The sequence below is a fragment of the Leptonychotes weddellii genome, chromosome 14, assembly GCF_054177405.1.
Source record: "Leptonychotes weddellii isolate Sample4059 chromosome 14, ASM5417740v2, whole genome shotgun sequence".
NCBI classification, from domain to species: Eukaryota; Metazoa; Chordata; class Mammalia; order Carnivora; family Phocidae; genus Leptonychotes; species Leptonychotes weddellii.
Window position 1 is genome coordinate 78,926,559 of NC_138382.1, and position 16,031 is coordinate 78,942,589.

The 16,031-nt window shown below is 61.6% G+C and overlaps 2 protein-coding genes across 3 annotated transcripts; one reads left to right on the plus strand and one right to left on the minus strand.

Moving 5' to 3' along the window:
- Positions 1 to 311: 311 nt before the first annotated feature.
- On the plus strand, positions 312 to 7,955 carry PPP1R26 (protein phosphatase 1 regulatory subunit 26). Of its 2 annotated transcripts, none has more exons than XM_081803914.1 (2): positions 312 to 389; positions 3,222 to 7,955. In XM_081803914.1, exon 2 carries the CDS (start codon positions 3,737 to 3,739, stop codon positions 7,277 to 7,279), a length of 3,543 nt encoding a protein of 1,180 aa, XP_081660040.1. In that variant the 5' UTR covers positions 312 to 389; positions 3,222 to 3,736; the 3' UTR covers positions 7,280 to 7,955. The 2 variants fall into 2 exon arrangements, with proteins under 2 accessions (XP_081660040.1, XP_006739684.2); XM_006739621.3 differs by lacking the exon at positions 312 to 389 and adding an exon at positions 868 to 1,196.
- Positions 7,956 to 12,137: 4,182 nt separating this feature from the next.
- On the minus strand, positions 12,138 to 14,903 carry PIERCE1 (piercer of microtubule wall 1). Its single transcript, XM_006739620.3, has 3 exons — positions 14,677 to 14,903; positions 13,617 to 13,695; positions 12,138 to 12,548 (listed from the first exon to the last, which is right to left on the minus strand). The coding sequence occupies exons 1-3, from the start codon at positions 14,832 to 14,834 to the stop codon at positions 12,360 to 12,362; spliced, it is 426 nt and encodes a 141-aa protein (XP_006739683.1). The 5' UTR covers positions 14,835 to 14,903; the 3' UTR covers positions 12,138 to 12,359.
- Positions 14,904 to 16,031: the final 1,128 nt, after the last annotated feature.

Sequence of the window (16,031 nt, forward strand, 5' to 3'; positions counted from 1 at the left end):
CAGCACTCACTGGGCGCGCGCTCCCCGCGCCGCGCCGGCACCCCCGGGACGGGGCGGCCCCCAGCGCCAGGCCCGCCTCCGGCAGGGCGGGCGGGGGTCACACGTCAGCCACCCCGAACTCCCCGGCGCGGGGGCGCCCCGGCCCGGAGGGAGCCTGGGCGCCCGGGGCGGGACGCGGGGAGGGGGGGCTGCGGAGCGCGCGGAGCTGCGGGGCGCGCGGGGCCGGACGCCGGGCGGGGGGCGAGGGCGGGGGCGCCCCGCAGCCGGCCGGCAGGTGGGCGCGCGCTTGCGGGCGGGGGTCCGGCGGGCCGCGCGCCTCCCCCGGAACTCGGCCGTGCCATTCCCATGATGCCCAGCCACCGGGCACGGCTTCCGGAGCGCGGCCGCCGGTAGGTCCGGGGAGGGGGCGCCGCCGCCGCCCGCGCCCGCCCGCCCCGCCCCCCGGCCCTGCGCGGGCCCGCCGCCTCCCCGGCCCTCCCCTCCCCTCCCCTCCCCACTACGCCCTCCCTTCCCTCCCCGGGGCGCGCGCGCGGACGGCGGGCCGGGGGCGGCGGCGGGCCGGGGCGGGGCGAGCGCGGCCGGGCCGGGGGGCGGGCGCGCCGGGCCGCCGCCTGGCCCGGGCGGGGGTCGCGCCCCCGAGGCGGCCCCGAGTCCCTCGGAGCCGGCGGCGCGGGGCGGGCGGGCCCAGGTGCGCGCAGGTGAGGCCCGGCGGCCGGCGCTTCCGGCCTGGCCCGGCTCCCCGCCCCGAGCGCGGCCGCGGGCCCGGCCCTCCGGCGGCAAGGCGGCTCCGCCCCGCGCCCGGCCGCGGCTTCCGGGAGGGTCTCGGGCCCCGGCCGGCCCCCGCGGCCCCCGGCGCCCGGGTCCCCGCGCATCCCCGGCGCAGACCCGGGCGGAGGCCGGCCCCGCCCCGCGGGAGGTGCTCGCGCTCACCTGGCCGGGCGCCCCGGGGCCGGGGTGAGAGGGGCCGGGCCGGCAGGGAGGGTCTCGCCCCCCGCGCCCCCAGGCACAGGCAGAGGCCTGGCAGCTTCGCCCGGGGAGAGGTCGTGGCGACCCGTAGAGCCTCACCTCTCGGCAGGCCCACGCCCACTTCGGGCTCCCCGGCCCTCCTTGTGGGCCTGGTACCCTGACCCTCATGTCCCTCGCCCAGCGGGGAAGCTGCCACCTGAGAGGGAAGAATGGAGCTGAACCGCTTCTTGGTGAGCCGAGAGATGTGTTTGGGGGCATTTGGTGCAGGGATCCAGACTGTGCAGGTGATAAACATAAGCAAGGTTCGGCCCTCCCCGGGGTGTGGTGTCAGACTAAGAAGATGTCCGGGTGCCCTCGTGGCTTTTTCAGTGTTGGCACCACGTGGCTTTGGGGTGCAGGGCTTGGTGCCCCCCACAGCCACCCTCCATACCTGGCTCGGGGCTCTGGGGATACAGGGCCCCCGCTTGACAAAGCCGGGGGAGCCCCGCTGCAGCTCACACTTCTCTCCAAGTAGAGTTCTGGGGAGTTTTTCAGAGTGATTCATCTTAGGTACTTGACTGTTTTAAAGCCACGAGCTGTCGCTGGAGGTTCCCTCTGAATTTTTAACCTCAGTCTGGCAGGAGGTGATCTGACAGTTCAGAACACCGCTCACTGGGAGTCCCGGTAGAACGCAGGGAACGTGGTTAGTAGAGACCAGACTAAGCCCCCCGCACACACACAACTCTGCTACCTAGTGTAGAACTTACTTACGGCAGCCCAGCGCCTTTGGGTTCATCCCCGGGCCCGTTTTTTAAAATTGTATTATTGCGGCTTAAGGAGTTAACATTCTTGGTTTAGACTTCGCAGTCCAAGGCCGATGTGAACATCTCAGGATCTCTGTCATTCTGCCAGGGCAGCTTGAATAACGAGCACAGCAAGGTGGACCCAGGCCCCGGGCAGTGCAGAGGCCCTCTCCCAACCCTTGCCATCCCCACTGCTCTGTGACTGGGGAACCTCCCCACAGGGTGATGTTCTGGGAGAGGCTGTGGCCACGGTGAGATACCAGGGTCTGAGAACTGGCAGGTAGCTCAACAGGCTCCCTCCAGCATCCGAGCTGTGACCCAGGACAGTTGTGAATTCACTGCAATTAACTGTCTTTGGTCTGAGGATTAACTTTTTCCAAACTTGAATTTCGAGCCCTTAAATTCATGCTCTTTCTTCCAAAAAAAAAAATATATATATATATATATATCTTTACTAGCTGAAGCTTCAACCACTGAACTAGATGTTTCTGATTTTTTTTACCCTGGCAGTCAAAAGTCTTTTTCAGAAGTGAGCAGAGGATGCCCAGGGGGGATGAAGACATAATCCCCGAAATGCTTCTCAAACGTTGCCTGCTGTGTCGTCCCACTGAAACTGGCCTTGAGAATTTCAAGGAATTACAATAAATGCTTTTACAGTACAGTTTCACTCTTTGGGCACAAATCCATAATAGCGAACGGCTTGCTTCTGAATTTGTGGTGCCCTCTGGTTAATTGCTGGTTGCACCTGCTTGGGCATGTCTGCACCTAGGTGGCCGGCCACGCTTTCTTGGAAAGGACTGTGGTGTGTAAACACAAGATGATATGCTTGTCGGGACAGAAGCTCCTGGTAGAGGAAGATCCATGTTGAAAGCAAAGCAGATAGGCCAGTTCCAGTCTACCCACTGACGTTGCAAGGGTGGTGACAGCCTCGTGTGGTACTATTATGGGGTGGAAATCCGTTTCCCTGTTCATATAAATGCTGCAGAGCTGTTCTCTTGCATCTCAATTGCTCTGCATTCCAATTTTTGGGAGGGGGTGCGGATGGTCAGGGGAGATGGGAAAAACTGGTTAGGGATGAATAGTTATGTGACGTGTCATATTTTCTAAGTGACTCTTCACCGAGTACACCATGTTCCCCTCTGCAGTGGTGGTCCCTGACCTTTAGTGGAGAGGCTGTGTGTGAGCAGGCCTTCCAAGTGTTCACAAGACCGGCCCAACAGATCTGCTGGTGCAGCCACCTTTGGTCTGAGATGCCAGGGCCAGAGTAACGACAAGGATGGAAAAGGGCGCAGGACAGTGTTTGGGGCAGCTTCTCTGCTGATTAGCTAGCCAGAGCGATCCGAGCCCATAAGACTACCTGACAGATACGCGTTTGACATTTCTAAATAAAAAAGCTTTAGTATAAGGGACTCTTTTGGGATGTTTGGGGAAATCGTTTTTTAACTGCTCACCTCACGTCACTTTTTATTTCAGGAGCTTGTTTTTCGCATCAAGAATGCAATGACCCGCGAAGTCTCACTAGGCTTAGATTCACATAGTCATTCTCTTTAACCCGCGAAGAAGCACGTGCGGACTTGATCTCCTTGGCACCTCTTGACAGCCTTTGCTATAAAATCCCGCTTCTCTTGCAGAGAAGATGGAAGGCCCGAGTAGGAGCGCAGGACGGGGAGGGACGCCGGCACGTGCTTCTGCATGAGCGCGGTGCCCATGGCTCAGAGCGGTTCCTAACTCGGTCTCCACAGCCCGCCTCCCCTGCAGCTGAGCATGCCGAGGCCTAGGAGGCATGAGTGACCTGCCCGGCGCCCCCGGCTCGCCGGGCCTCAGCCTCTGACCCGGCCCTCTGGACTCTGGCCCGGCGGGCTGTTTCTCCGCGGCCGCGTGTACCAACAGAGTGGCGTCGGACCAACGTCCTCTCTTTCCTCTCAGGATGTGAAAGGGGCAGAAAGATAAAGAACCGCCTCTCTGCACGTCCCTCCCCGTCTGCTAGAATGTTTCTCATGAACGCCCCTCCTGTGGTTGCTCTCCAGTCAAAATGGGAGGCCTTTGGCACACCGGGGGGATTTAGGTTTCCCGGGTGCTTCTCGGAGCCGAAAGAGGGCGTCTCGAGAGCTTCGGTGAGTGCCAAAGTGCAGATGGTCATCAGCACGCTCCAGAGGGACGAGGCTGCTCTGGGCATGAGCGATGAGCTTGCCCTGCAGAGAAGCCAGAGGGCAGAGAAGGGCCGGGACACAAGGCCGGCCGCCACCCCTGCGTTTGCTGCCTGTGGTCTCGGTGCTGATTTTGTTCCCTCGAGGGAGGAGGAGGCTGCAGACTTTGGCCCCTTGGTGCTGGATTCGGACAGTGACGACTCGGTGGACCGGGACATTGAGGAAGCGATCCAGGAGTACCTAAAGGCCAAGAGCGGGGCCGCCCAGCCACCTGGGGCCACAGATGGGGGCAGGCGGTCCAAACCAGAAGTTCCTCTGAGTAGTGCCCCAACTGCCCCGTGTCCCCCGAAGTTTGCACCCAGCTCAGGAGGCGCCCCTGGCAGCCACGTGGGAGCGGGCCAGGACCGGGGCTCCGCCTCCCCGGTTAGCGTTAGCAGTGACGACTCCTTCGAGCAGAGCATCCAGGCGGAGATCGAACAGTTTCTGAACGAGAAAAGACAACAGGAGACCCCAAGATGTGATGTTTCCGTGAACACGAAACCAGACCCCAGCGATAATGCAGCCAGATCAGCATTTAGATCCAGCAAAGAGCCAATGGCCAAGGCACATCGGCAGGAAGTGATGGGACCCTGCAAGGACTTTCTCTTCCGGAAACCTCCCAGGCTAGCGAAGGTGAGCACACGGCCCCGTGGCCTCAGGTCCAAGGCCACTGCTGAGCCGGAGAGTGCGGACGGCGCGAAGCCAGCCACTGCTGCTGGCCGTCCTGCAGAAGCAGCCCAGAATAAAGGTGCGGTCAGGAGGAGCGCCGGGCGGAGGACGAAGCGAGCCAAGAGCACAGCCCTGGTGTGCAAGGTGTCCGGCTCCAGCAGTGACGATGGCATTGAGGAGGCCATCCAGCTGTATCAGCTGGAGAAGAGGAAGGAGGCGGGCAGAGACCCGCCGCAGAGAACGCCACTCGGGGAGGGGAAGGGGCCCGACCCTCCGGCACACAGCGCAGGCCACTCCACGAAAGGTGCTTTGCCCGAAACCCATAGGAAGACACCAGGCAGGAAGAAGCAGGTGGCCCCGAAGGCTGTGGACCTCAGCCCGGGTGGCCCTGACCACCCCTCCAAGCCACCCAGAGATCCCAGAGCTGCCGAAAACGAGCTTGTGGATCGGCCGCCGTGCCGGGCAGACACGTCTGCTGAGCTCATGTGCGCCGAAGCAATCTTGGACATTTCTAAAACCATCCTGCCGGCCCCCGCGGGGGACAGTGAGAGACCCCCGCCTGCCAGCCCGCTCTCCTGCCCCCTAACCGTGCCTTCCTGCTGCGACGGGGACAGCAGCTCTGTGGACAGCAATGACAGCATAGAGCAGGAAATCCGGACATTCCTGGCTCTGAAGGCTCAGTCGGGGGCTTGGCTGGCCCGAACGGAGAGCTGCCCGCAGACCACACTGAGCCCAGTGCCGCCACCTGGCCCTAGGGTCCCCGGCTCTAAAACGCTGGGCCTGTCGCTGAGCTGCAAAAGGAAACGCAAAGGAGGCAGCCACGCTGTGCCACCATCCACACCTAAGAAAGCTAGAGAGACGGCGCAGGAGGGCGCCCGGGATGCCGACCACAGCCCCGTGAGCACACAGCCTGGCCAGGCCCCCAGGGCGGAAAGCCAGACCAGGGGCCAGCCTCTCCCCTGCAGGCCGCTTGAGCTGGGTGACCAGCACGGTGGCCCTGACACCAGAGGCAGCGTGTGGCCCGGCCATGGGAAGGCAGCCCCAGCCAGAAGCGCCGGTGAGCGGGGGAGCTCTGAGGACAAGAGCAGCTCCCTGGACAGCGACGAGGACTTGGACACTGCCATCAAGGACCTGCTGCGGTCCAGGCGGAGGCTCAAGAAGAGGTGGAAGGACCCCAGGGCCGCGTGCAAGAGGAAGGTCAGGTTCAGCACCACTGAGCCCCAGTTCTTGGATAAACTAGGCAGCTTCCGGAAAGACTGGAAGGACAGAAGCCCCCATCTGTTGAAAAGCTGCCTCTCAAAGCCCAGAAAGGACAGCAGGGAGAACCTGGCGAAAAAGCCTTTGAACGTCTCCTGCAGAGACACAGAGAGAACCAGGACCGATGGCGCCAGCCCCAGGGATGCGCCCCCCACCCCCCAGCTCAGGAGAAAAGCCTCCGAAGGGAATCCGTTCTGCCGTGAAGCCGACGCCTGTGAACTTCAAGGTGCAGCCCCCAGCTCCCAGCCTCCGCCCGAGGACAGCAGCTCCGTGGACAGTGATGACAGCATCGAGCTGGAGATCAGGAAGTTCCTGGCCGAAAAGGCCAAGGAGTCCGGGAGCAGCTCAGAAGCCCCAGGAGGGGGCCCAGCCACCCCGGGGACGGGGAGCGTGCCCAGGCCGGAGCTGCCGTGCCGGAAGGGGCCAGCACCCGCCCTGGCCCTTCACCCCGGTGTGTGTACGCGGAGCCAGCGGGGCAGGGGCGGGCCTCAGCCGGCCGGAGGCCTGGGGGACGCGGGGAGAGCCTGCCTTCCGGGCGGGAGGAGCGGCCCCCGCGCAGAGCAGGCCTGCCTCCCTGCAGCCAGGGCCAGCCGCACCAGCGTGGCGGGGGCCCTGTATGCCAAAGGGCCGGCTGCTGGCCGGCGACTGGTTTGCACTCACAAGGATCAGAGCCCGAGAGGGACCGAGCGTGCCAGGGAACATGCTGTCGGCTCGCTGGCCTCTCGAGCTCAAGCGGGCACCTGGGCAGAAAGCGCCAGCGTGGGCTTTGCTGTGACCACACGGGGCCAGAGCCCGCGGACTCGGAAGCCGGGAGCAGACGGGCTGGGGAGCCCCCAGGCTGGCCTTGCCCTCCCGTGGGCCGACTTTGCCCACCAGAGTCGGCTGCAGAGCACGTGGGCGCTGAGCTCGGAAGGCAGGGAGGCTGTGTGGAGAGGGAGCCTCGGGGGCCAGAGAGACCAGGGGCCGGAGGGCCAGGACCCCAAGAAAGGCCTGCCCTTCACAGGCTTCTCCTCGCTGCTCTCCACACAGCTATTCCACTTTGGAAAGAGTGCCTCCTGGGGGGGCAAGCAGGCCAGTGTCTTCAGCCCGCCCCTGAGTCTGCCCCTGCAGGGCCCATCCTTCTCGGCCTTCAGAGAGACCCCGGCCGGCCACAGTCCCGTGTTTGGAAGCTCGCACCTGCTCGCGAAGAAGGAGGGGGGACACTGGCCTGGCCGGAAGTCCCAGGCGGCTTGCACTCTGCACGCCAGGAGGAACTCAGGCTCTGAGGAGGACGTTCTAGACCTGAGGTACAGGCGGAGGGCCATCAGTGGAGGCGACGAGGCCCAGGACGCCTTGGGCAGTGAGTCCAGTGAGCTCAGTGACACCTCCGTGGAGGAGGGCGGTGGCCCGGGGGCCACGGGCAAAGCCCTCCAGCCGTGAGGACGCTCGCTGGCTCCGTCTTCATGGGAAGCAGACAGACACGCGTGTATCCGTGTGTGCGCGTGACGCTCACCACCCCGGGACAGAAACCGGAGGCCACTCTGCACCGCCCTGTACATACTACGTCCACTGGGAGCCATGGTGTTATTTAACGAATGTGTCCTGGAAAATATGATTTTTGTAGCTTTTTTGTAAATTATTTAAAGTGCTGTAAAAAATATTTTTGGAAAATACAGTTGTTCGGTTTTGTAGGGCCTGCCTAAAGGCAGCTTTCCACGGCGTCCGGGTGAGTGTTAGACGAGCAGACATGTGACCCCAGCTCTGATAGTTTGGGGCGATTGCTGCTGGGAAGGTGGCAGTGGCCACCGACCCGCCCCGAGAATCACAAAGGCGCCCGCAGAGGTCTCCGCTGGGAAGCTGCCGGTCAGCACCTGTGACATTGGGGCCCCCAGGCCCGCGAGGCCAGAGCGAGGCTTCTGGACGCTACACTTGCAAGACATCTCAAAGCACAAAGGCCAGCAAGCACACAGACTGGCCGACCCCTGTTGCACGTGGAAATGCCCCGGGAGGCCTCGGCAGCCCGCCCAGTCCACACCCAGCCCGTGGTGTTCCACGCCCAGCCCAGCGCGACCCCCGCGGGATTCTAGTAGCTCAATAAAGCTCTTTTTCTATGGGAGCCACTGTTCTCCAGTTTTAGTCACAGTTCCGAAGGGTAACAGACAAGGTGTGTGTATAAACGTCCCTTTCTTGATCTGGGTGTGGGAACACACAAGGCTCGAGCCACCTGACCAGTCCTGGTGCCCAGACACCTCTAGAGCCCAGGGCGAGGCCCAGCGCCCTCCAGGGACCGGGGCCTCATCGAGGGGTGCTCTCACAACCCAGCGGTCATGCTGGCAGCTTTCCGAGGGTCTGCCTCCCCCCCGGCAGGACCGGGGCCGAGCCCTGCGGGGTGCGTGGTCGTGGGCAGGGCGCCAGGCCTCGCGCTGTGTTAGAGCCGGGCCGCGGTGCCTTGCCGGGTAGAGAAGAGCACAGCTTCCTGTGCCTTCTGCTCAGAGGCTGCTGTGGGGACAGGAGGGGTGCAGCGTCCCCTGGGGCGGACACTCAGCGGCCACGGAGTTGCTGCACAGCTGTCTGGCAAACTTCCATCGGTGACCCCGGGCTTTACGACTCCCCCCTGCAATTTAGCTGTGATGGACTGGGAGCAAGGTTGACCTTGCAGCGGGGTTTAGCTGGTGCTCGAACATGCAAGTGAACTTCCTGGGGTTTGGCAGCATGGTACCTCTGCGCCCCACCTGCCGGGCGCCCGCGCCCCACCTGCCGGGTATCCGCGCCCCACCTGCCGGGCGCCCACACAGGTGCATTTGCCAGCGCCCTTCTGGTTCTTACACTCACTTAGGTGCTTCCGGGAAAAACAGTTCAATGTGTGCCATCCATGCTTTAAATTTTATTTAGTTTTTAAAGAGCGCTCTTAACACTTGAAAACAAAAATCAGCCTGTTTTGTACATAAGAACTGGGTTTTTAAAACGCTAATAAATCCAGCACAGTTCCTGAATCAGCTCACGCAGCTCATCTTCCCTGGAGTGGCCTTTGTGGGATGATGCCAAGAGGGTCCACACGTGCATTTAGCCCTGAGCACCCCTCGCCCCTGCTGGGTCTCCCCCAGACCCGGCACCCTTCGCACGTGCTTCCTTCCTGCCCCCCGGGTTCCTGCCACCCCCGCCACGCCGACCCCCATGCGTCGTGGTTACTGGGCAGTGCGGGCACTGCTGTTCACATGCCTTGTGTTCACACTTGCCGGGCATAAGCCTGCTTGTGCTGGCCCGTCCCTGGGACCACTGACACGCTCCTGCTTCTGCACCCACACCCGAGCTCAGCTCTGGCGCACGCTGGGGCCAGCCCAGAGGCACCCCTGCACCCTGTCTGGAAGGGGGGCTGCGGTGGGGTGAGCGAGTGGGGCCTGGCACTGCAGCCGTGAACAGCAGAGTCCTGGGAGCCGCTGCATGGGACTCTAGGTGTTCACGCACCTGTGCCAGTCGGAGGGATGACATGTTACCAAGTCAAACTGTGATCCTTAAGAGGCTTGTAATCCTTAATCACTTCCCAGGGAAGGAGGGGTCGGTGTGTCCGGGGCTATAGGCTCATTCATTTAATGCAAAGAAGGGGAGGGGCCTGATTTTCAGTAGGTCATCCTGGGACTCACTGCGTCTCTCTGGACAGAACGGGCACAGGTGGAATGGAGGTGTGAGGGGACGGAGGGCCCTGGCGGGTAGTGTGTGATGCCCACCACCCACATCTAGAGAGGGAGGGTCTTCCACAGACAAGGCTCCGAGTCTGAATTGTCAGCAGGTTTTCCCAAGCTGAGACGCACTTGCGTGGGGAAACCAGGCCCTACGCTTAAGTTGCTAGCCCCTTTCCTGCTCCTATACAAATATGAAAGCATTGCGACCTTGATTTCCCCGTCCCTCAAAATTAACTGAAGGGCCTGCTGAAGGGACCCACCATCCACGTCTGCAGATCACAGCCAGGTCTCCTCTGAGGGAGGCTGACCGGGAGCGGGGAACGGTTTGTTGTTTGCAGGATCTTCGGGGCTTCTGCTCTGCTGTGCTCTGGACGAAGAGATGTTCCCCCGTGTTGACGAATTTCCTATCTGGAACTTTATTCTAAGTCGCTATAACTGAGAGGCGAAAAGCTACTGAAGACAAGTCTACAGGCGTACGTGAAAACACGTGTCCAGTGTTGGAAGTCTCTGCTTTCCACCCCACCTACAGCCATGCTGAGTGACGAATTAGTGAGGTCTTCTGAAGCCCTATTTCTCAGTGTTTCCTCTCATGGTGGGAAAAATCGGCCTCACACAGCCGGGCCTCCTCAGGGGAGAAGACTGGCTCTCCTGGCCTCGCCGTCTGGGGATGCTGTGCTCACCTCTTTGTTAACGGTTCTGACCAGCGAGGAGTTGGAGAGATGTCAGGACCCAGGCCAGAGAGTGGCGGGAGTCCTTCCCACCCCTCAGGCCCCCGGGGGAGCAGGCTGACTGCGAGCCCAGGACAGGGGCCTGCAGCCCTCCATAAGACCGCCCATTCGCATACTCTTCTCCCTGCTCCATGCTAAAGATTCCAGGAGGAAAACATGCCAAAAAGATCCATTCATCATCATCGGAGCTCCTGTAAGACTTGTGTGCAGAGTCAGGGCCAGGACCGCGGGGTCTGATGCCTGCGGCCACGCCTCCCTGGGGACACCCCAGGTGGGCTCCAACCCAGGGGCTGCAGGGCCCGGACTCACCCCAGGGGATGATGTCAACATCCTCCAAAACCCTTAGTGGGCAGACAGGAGTGCGGCCACCCCGCAGCTCCAGGGCCCCGGCCCCAGGACGCAGATGCCAGGAGCCCGAGCCAGAGATGCTCCTGGGCTTTTGAGAAGACGGGCATATATGTTCTATCAAAGTTACCTCTGTTTTCCATCTTCCCAGACGTTTATTCTATGGAGAGGATTCCATTTAGAATACACGTAGCTTTACCTCGTTAGCAGCACTGACAGAGAGCGCAGTGTATTGGCCAGGGCGCGTGAAAGCGCCCCGCACTGATTAGGATGCAGAAGTCCGTCTGGGAGGCCGCCAGCGAGCCCAGTCCAGTCGGCCCCACCACAGCCCGCGGCCAGCAGCAGGAGCCTTGTCCCATCGACAGGGCCTCCCGTGCACTTGGCTCGGACCGGTCCCGAGTGCAGCACTCGCCATTTCCTGCCGGGGGGGGGGGCGGCGAACGGTTATTCTGCCCGATGGCTCTGTCCTTCCCCGGAGTCGCTGGCCTGCTGTTCACCACCGCCGAGGAAGGAACTCGTTCTTTTCGGTGAGTTTAGAAACTTGGTTAAAAAGGCCCTCTTTTTCTTGTTTTGATTTCCACAGAAGCTAAACACAGAAGTGTCCTCAGTATTTCGGTATTTTTTGTAAAGGACTGTACAAGCTACTTTCCGGTCTGATGCCTGGAAGAGTCCACTGGTTTCGCAGCTTAGAAAATCACCCCGCAGACCCCGGCCTCAGGCTCCGCATCGCATCTTTTTATCAAGAGTATTTGATTTTCTCTGGAAACCATTTCCATCCCAAATTGGACATTAAGAATGTTGCCAAAACGTTTACTTTCGCGTATTAATAATAAGAAGGTCCTAATGAAGAAATAACCAGGCACAGTGTTGAATCTCTTCCCACTTTCATGGGACTAAAACTTTTGTGAATGAGTTATCATCCGGGGGAGGGAACAATGACTTCGTCAGGAGCCCATGCTTCCGGGCTTCCTACAATGAACACGTCCTGCTCTCAGGAAGGAAGGGGGGAGATCTAGGTCTGAAAGACCGATACCGGCCCAGAAGAACTCTCCTCATTGAGGACCCGCTACATCATAGCAAACATGGATCAAGAACTGCAGAGAGAAAAGTGTGTAATTTCCTGCCTGCTGGTTTTTTAACTTTGTACTGAAAACTGAAAGTGAACACCAAGAGAGAAGTCCCACATACACATGACCCCCTCCATAGATCTGGCCCCCAGGCCTGCCCCTCGGTGGCTGCGGGGCATTCGCAGGGACTCCAAGCTGGCCAGCGTGGGTCAGGGACAGGGCGCTCCTGCTGGTCTTCCCCGCACGGCCCCTGTCCTCGCCCCACACGGGGCACCCGACCCTCCCGTCATGGCCTCACAGAGTTGGTGCAGATTTCCGCCAGGGCGCTTTATAACAGAAACCCACTCCATAATTTGTCATATGAAACGGCGCCCAGGAAAGACACAGGGTGGGCTACCCAGGTATTCCTGGCATTAGGCCACAACTCAGGGCCCAGGACGCCCACGGTCCTGCTCCCTGATTACCGATGAGTCGGGAATTCAGGATGTGGCAACGTGTTTAATGGAAAGTCAGCTATTAGCATCTTTTCCATCTTAGACGTAAAACAGAGCAAATAGGGCATTAACAGCCCCGTCTGCATATTTTTCTAATCTAAAGAGAAAAAACATTTTCAGGGAAAGCAGTGAAGTTGACAACTGGGCAAATGATGAGAGAGTAGGGGGAACACTTCAGATCACCCTTGAGGGCGTCAGGAGGCCCCTCAATCACAGATGGACGGCTTGTTGATGTTGTAACTGGGGTGGAAGTTGAACCGGTCGTAGGAGGTGATGTAGTTGTCGGGACCCGTCACAATGCTCTTCTCCATGCAGACGTTGAAAGTATTGTTCTGGAACATTCCAGTAGCTGCAAGTTGTCTGGAAAATTTGTTCGAATTTGGATAAAATACTTTCTGGAAGTGAAAAGGGACACTCGGATTAATGGGGCGTGGGAACACCCCTGAGCAGTCAGCCACCAGGCATTTCTAAGAAAAGTAAGAATTTGCAAGAATCTCTGTTCCCAGGAAGCAGAGAGGCGGGGTGGGCAGGATGGCCCAGTTCGCCCCGGACCATCCCAGTTTATACCCGATGTCCGGGAATAATTGCTGACAGTGCCTCCGTTCACCCTGGGTGGACAGAAGGATAATCTGCGGGCCACCTGCGCCACGCGACGCCCGGGGTTCTGCTCCTGCCGCTATGCCACCAGACAAGTTACTGGACCCCTCTGAACTTTGGTGTTCTCTTCTGTAAGAGCCATCCGTGAGTTTCAACCCTGACTGCAGGTTTGACTCCCTTGTAGAGCTTTAAAACGCCTCTGATGCCCCCACCCCACCAGCCCAGGGGCGTGGGGAGGCGCTGCCCTCGTAGGGGGAGGCCCCCAAATGGGTGGCCCTACTGTCCTGGATATCCAGGGGATGCTTGTGCTGGTCCACCTGGGCCCAGGAGGGGCATCAAGAGGGCTTTAGAAGGGGGTTCTAGACCTCCAGACTGTGAAGTCAATCTCAAAAAGGGGGTGGGGATTCCCCAAAGGTGCACAGATCCCCACATCCACCCATGTACCTTGTGCATGCAACCTGAGATTTGGGCCAGTACTGCCTCTTAAGGTCACAAGTGAATTACAATCAAGTATTATTCCAGAAAGAAAGCAGCTGTTCACTTGTTTGCCTCAGAACTCACTGACCTAAGGTACCAGAGGTGGTGGTGTCTACCTGTGAAAGAGGCCAGTCTTTTGGGACATCTTAAGCCAGTCTACACGCACCTTTTTCATCCTTAAAAACATTTCATTGTTGAAGTTGCTCGCTCACTTATTTCTACCCTGCCCTGTCTGGAAAGGATTTGATGTGCCCCCTCCGGCTTTGTGATGTTGGAACTTTGGGCCCCTCCCTGCCGCCCCCTCATGATGTGTTGCCCTTTTGAGAAATCCAGGGTGGTGGCCTCCTCCTGGAGATGTTCCATGACACACACACACACTTCCCACGTACCGGCATCTCGTGCACAGTGGGGGCTCTGCTCCCATAAGCTTGGTTACTGGTCCTGTACACCGAGACAGGCTCCTTGGTCCTGGCGGATGAGAAACACCCTCTATTTTCCATTCAGTTATTCTAATGCTGCCCAAGCCACAGCCTTAGAATATTTTGACAGAGCTGTGTTGGGAATGCCACAGGTTGGCAATGCGGCTGTGAACGTGGGCTCCGTGGGACTCAGGTTCAGCCTCCCTGCCTCCTCTGCTCACCTCCACCCCTGCTCTTCCCAAGGCAGGGCAAAGCCTGAAAGAACTCCTAGATGGCAAATGCAGCCCTCAACCCTGGCAGGGCCTTGGCACATGCTGTAATGTTCTGGGTAGATGGGTAGGTCAGAAGCGGTGGCTCAGCCTCCACACCCTGCCACTCGGGGTGCGGGGGGGGGGGGTCCCTCCACTTCTGAGCCTCGTGCAGAAAACATGCCTACAGTCTCTGATGCTGACACAGAGTTTAACCGAGTGGCTGTGGTTCAGAGGTCAGCTCTGCCTTATGCCACCGGATCTTGGGCAAGACGCTATCCTTCCACGCCCCAGCTGTCTCTCCTGGAAAACAAGGATAATAATGACCCCCGTCCCCAGGACTGCAGAGGAGACTAGGTGAGGGAGGGCAGGGCAGGTGTGGTGAAGGGTTTACTACTATGTATGTCTAAGGGTTTGCAATGAACAGCTCGGGTTGCCAGATTCTCATTCGGCAGAGGCTCCTCTCAGTCGAGAGACAGGAGACTGATCCCCCCACAAAAGCGTGGCGCTGGGCCCAGTAGCGGGCTGTGGGACTTCCTGGCCACCCCTGCCCTTCCTGCAGTGACTGGAGCCACCTCCCCCCGCCCCACACCCCACGGCTGGCGCTCCTGCAGTTTCAGGCACTTTCTCGCTCATTGGGTGCTAACAGCTGACCCCGCGTTTGACTTGGGCTCCAGGGCAGGCTGGAGACCTGGGGACTCCTGCATCCGAGCCTAGTGAGCAGAGCCGCCACTCCAGCCCCTGCGCGGGCCAGGTGGCCCCCGACGGGACTCCGTCCTCACCCGTAGCCCCGAAACCACGCCGGGTTGTTGAACCTGGCCGGCAGGTCCTCGTCCACGCGGTAGTAGTCGCTGGTCCTCTGCGGGGGCGCGGGAGCCGGGGGCGTGGGGGCCCCGGGCTCGGCAGCCACCGCGCACTCTCGGGGGCTCTCCTCCGACATGCGCGGGTCCTCCGGGGCTGCGGTGGGAGACCGCGGGAGGCGGGGCGGCGTCCCGTTGCCAGGCGACGGCCGGGTCATCTGACCGGGCGGCCCCGCCTTAAAGGCGCCGCGTCAGGCGGCCGTGGGACCACTGGCCGCTCTTGCGCGGGGGCGGGTCGCGAGCACGGCCTCCCCCCCCCCCCGGTCCCCTACACGCAGGGGGACCCCAGGCCTTGGGCTTCACCGCGAAAGGCCCACTCCCAGCTCCACATGGCCGCTCACTGCATGCCTGGGCGCCCCCGGCCCCGGACGTCTTGCAGACTCCAGATGCGCCCAATCTTACGGGATGCTCCTTGGGAAAGCGGCAGGTTGTACTGGACTGGCCGCAGGTGAGGAGGGCCCCCACGGAGACGGCGGCTCGTGCGGGGTGCAGGGGCGAGCTAGGGGACAGGTTGGGGAGACGCGCTCCCTCACACCCCGCACTCGCCCCGACCCCAACCTGTCCCTCCTTCCTCGCGTGTCCGTGGCGCCCCGGCCGGCGGCTGGCCGAAGTCGGGCTCGTGCACCCCTGGCCGGCGCGCGCGGACCCGGGGGAGGCCCGCGGTCCCACGGGGCGGGGCTGGTGGCCGAGCCGTAGGGCGCGCAGACGCACCTCCGGGCCGGCAGGCGGCGCTGCGGCGGGGGGCGCTGGCGGCGGCGGAAGGAGCGCGGCAGCGAGAGCGCGTCCCTGCCTTGTCCGCCCTCTGCGCCATGGTGCCCGCTGCGACCGTACCCCGGCTGCTCGGCGCGGGTGAGTGCGCGCGGGCCCCGGGGGCGCGGGGGGAGGCCCGGGGCGGGGGTTCTGGGGGAGCAGGGGGGCGGTGGGACCTGCTCCCAGGCCTGCGGGTCGCGCAGCGCCCACGGCGCGGGGACCCGGGCCCGCAGGGACAGCGGCCGGGCGCGCGCGCCACCAGCCTGCTCTCTCCCCAGGTGTCTGGCCCAGGCCGCTGCGGCCGCATCTGCGCCAGAGCGCGGCCCCGGGGCGAGCCCGGCCGGGCGGCAGGACACTGGCAAGCGCCGCGACGCCCGCCGTCAGCGAGCCCGAGGACAGCATCGGTAACGCAGGCTCCTCTGCGGGCTTAGGGGGTTGCGGGGACGGCGCCTGGCCTCCCATTCGGGGTTGAAATCGTCTGCCGCGAGGAGTCCCGAGTGCCCTGGCTTCGTTGTGACGCCCTGGGG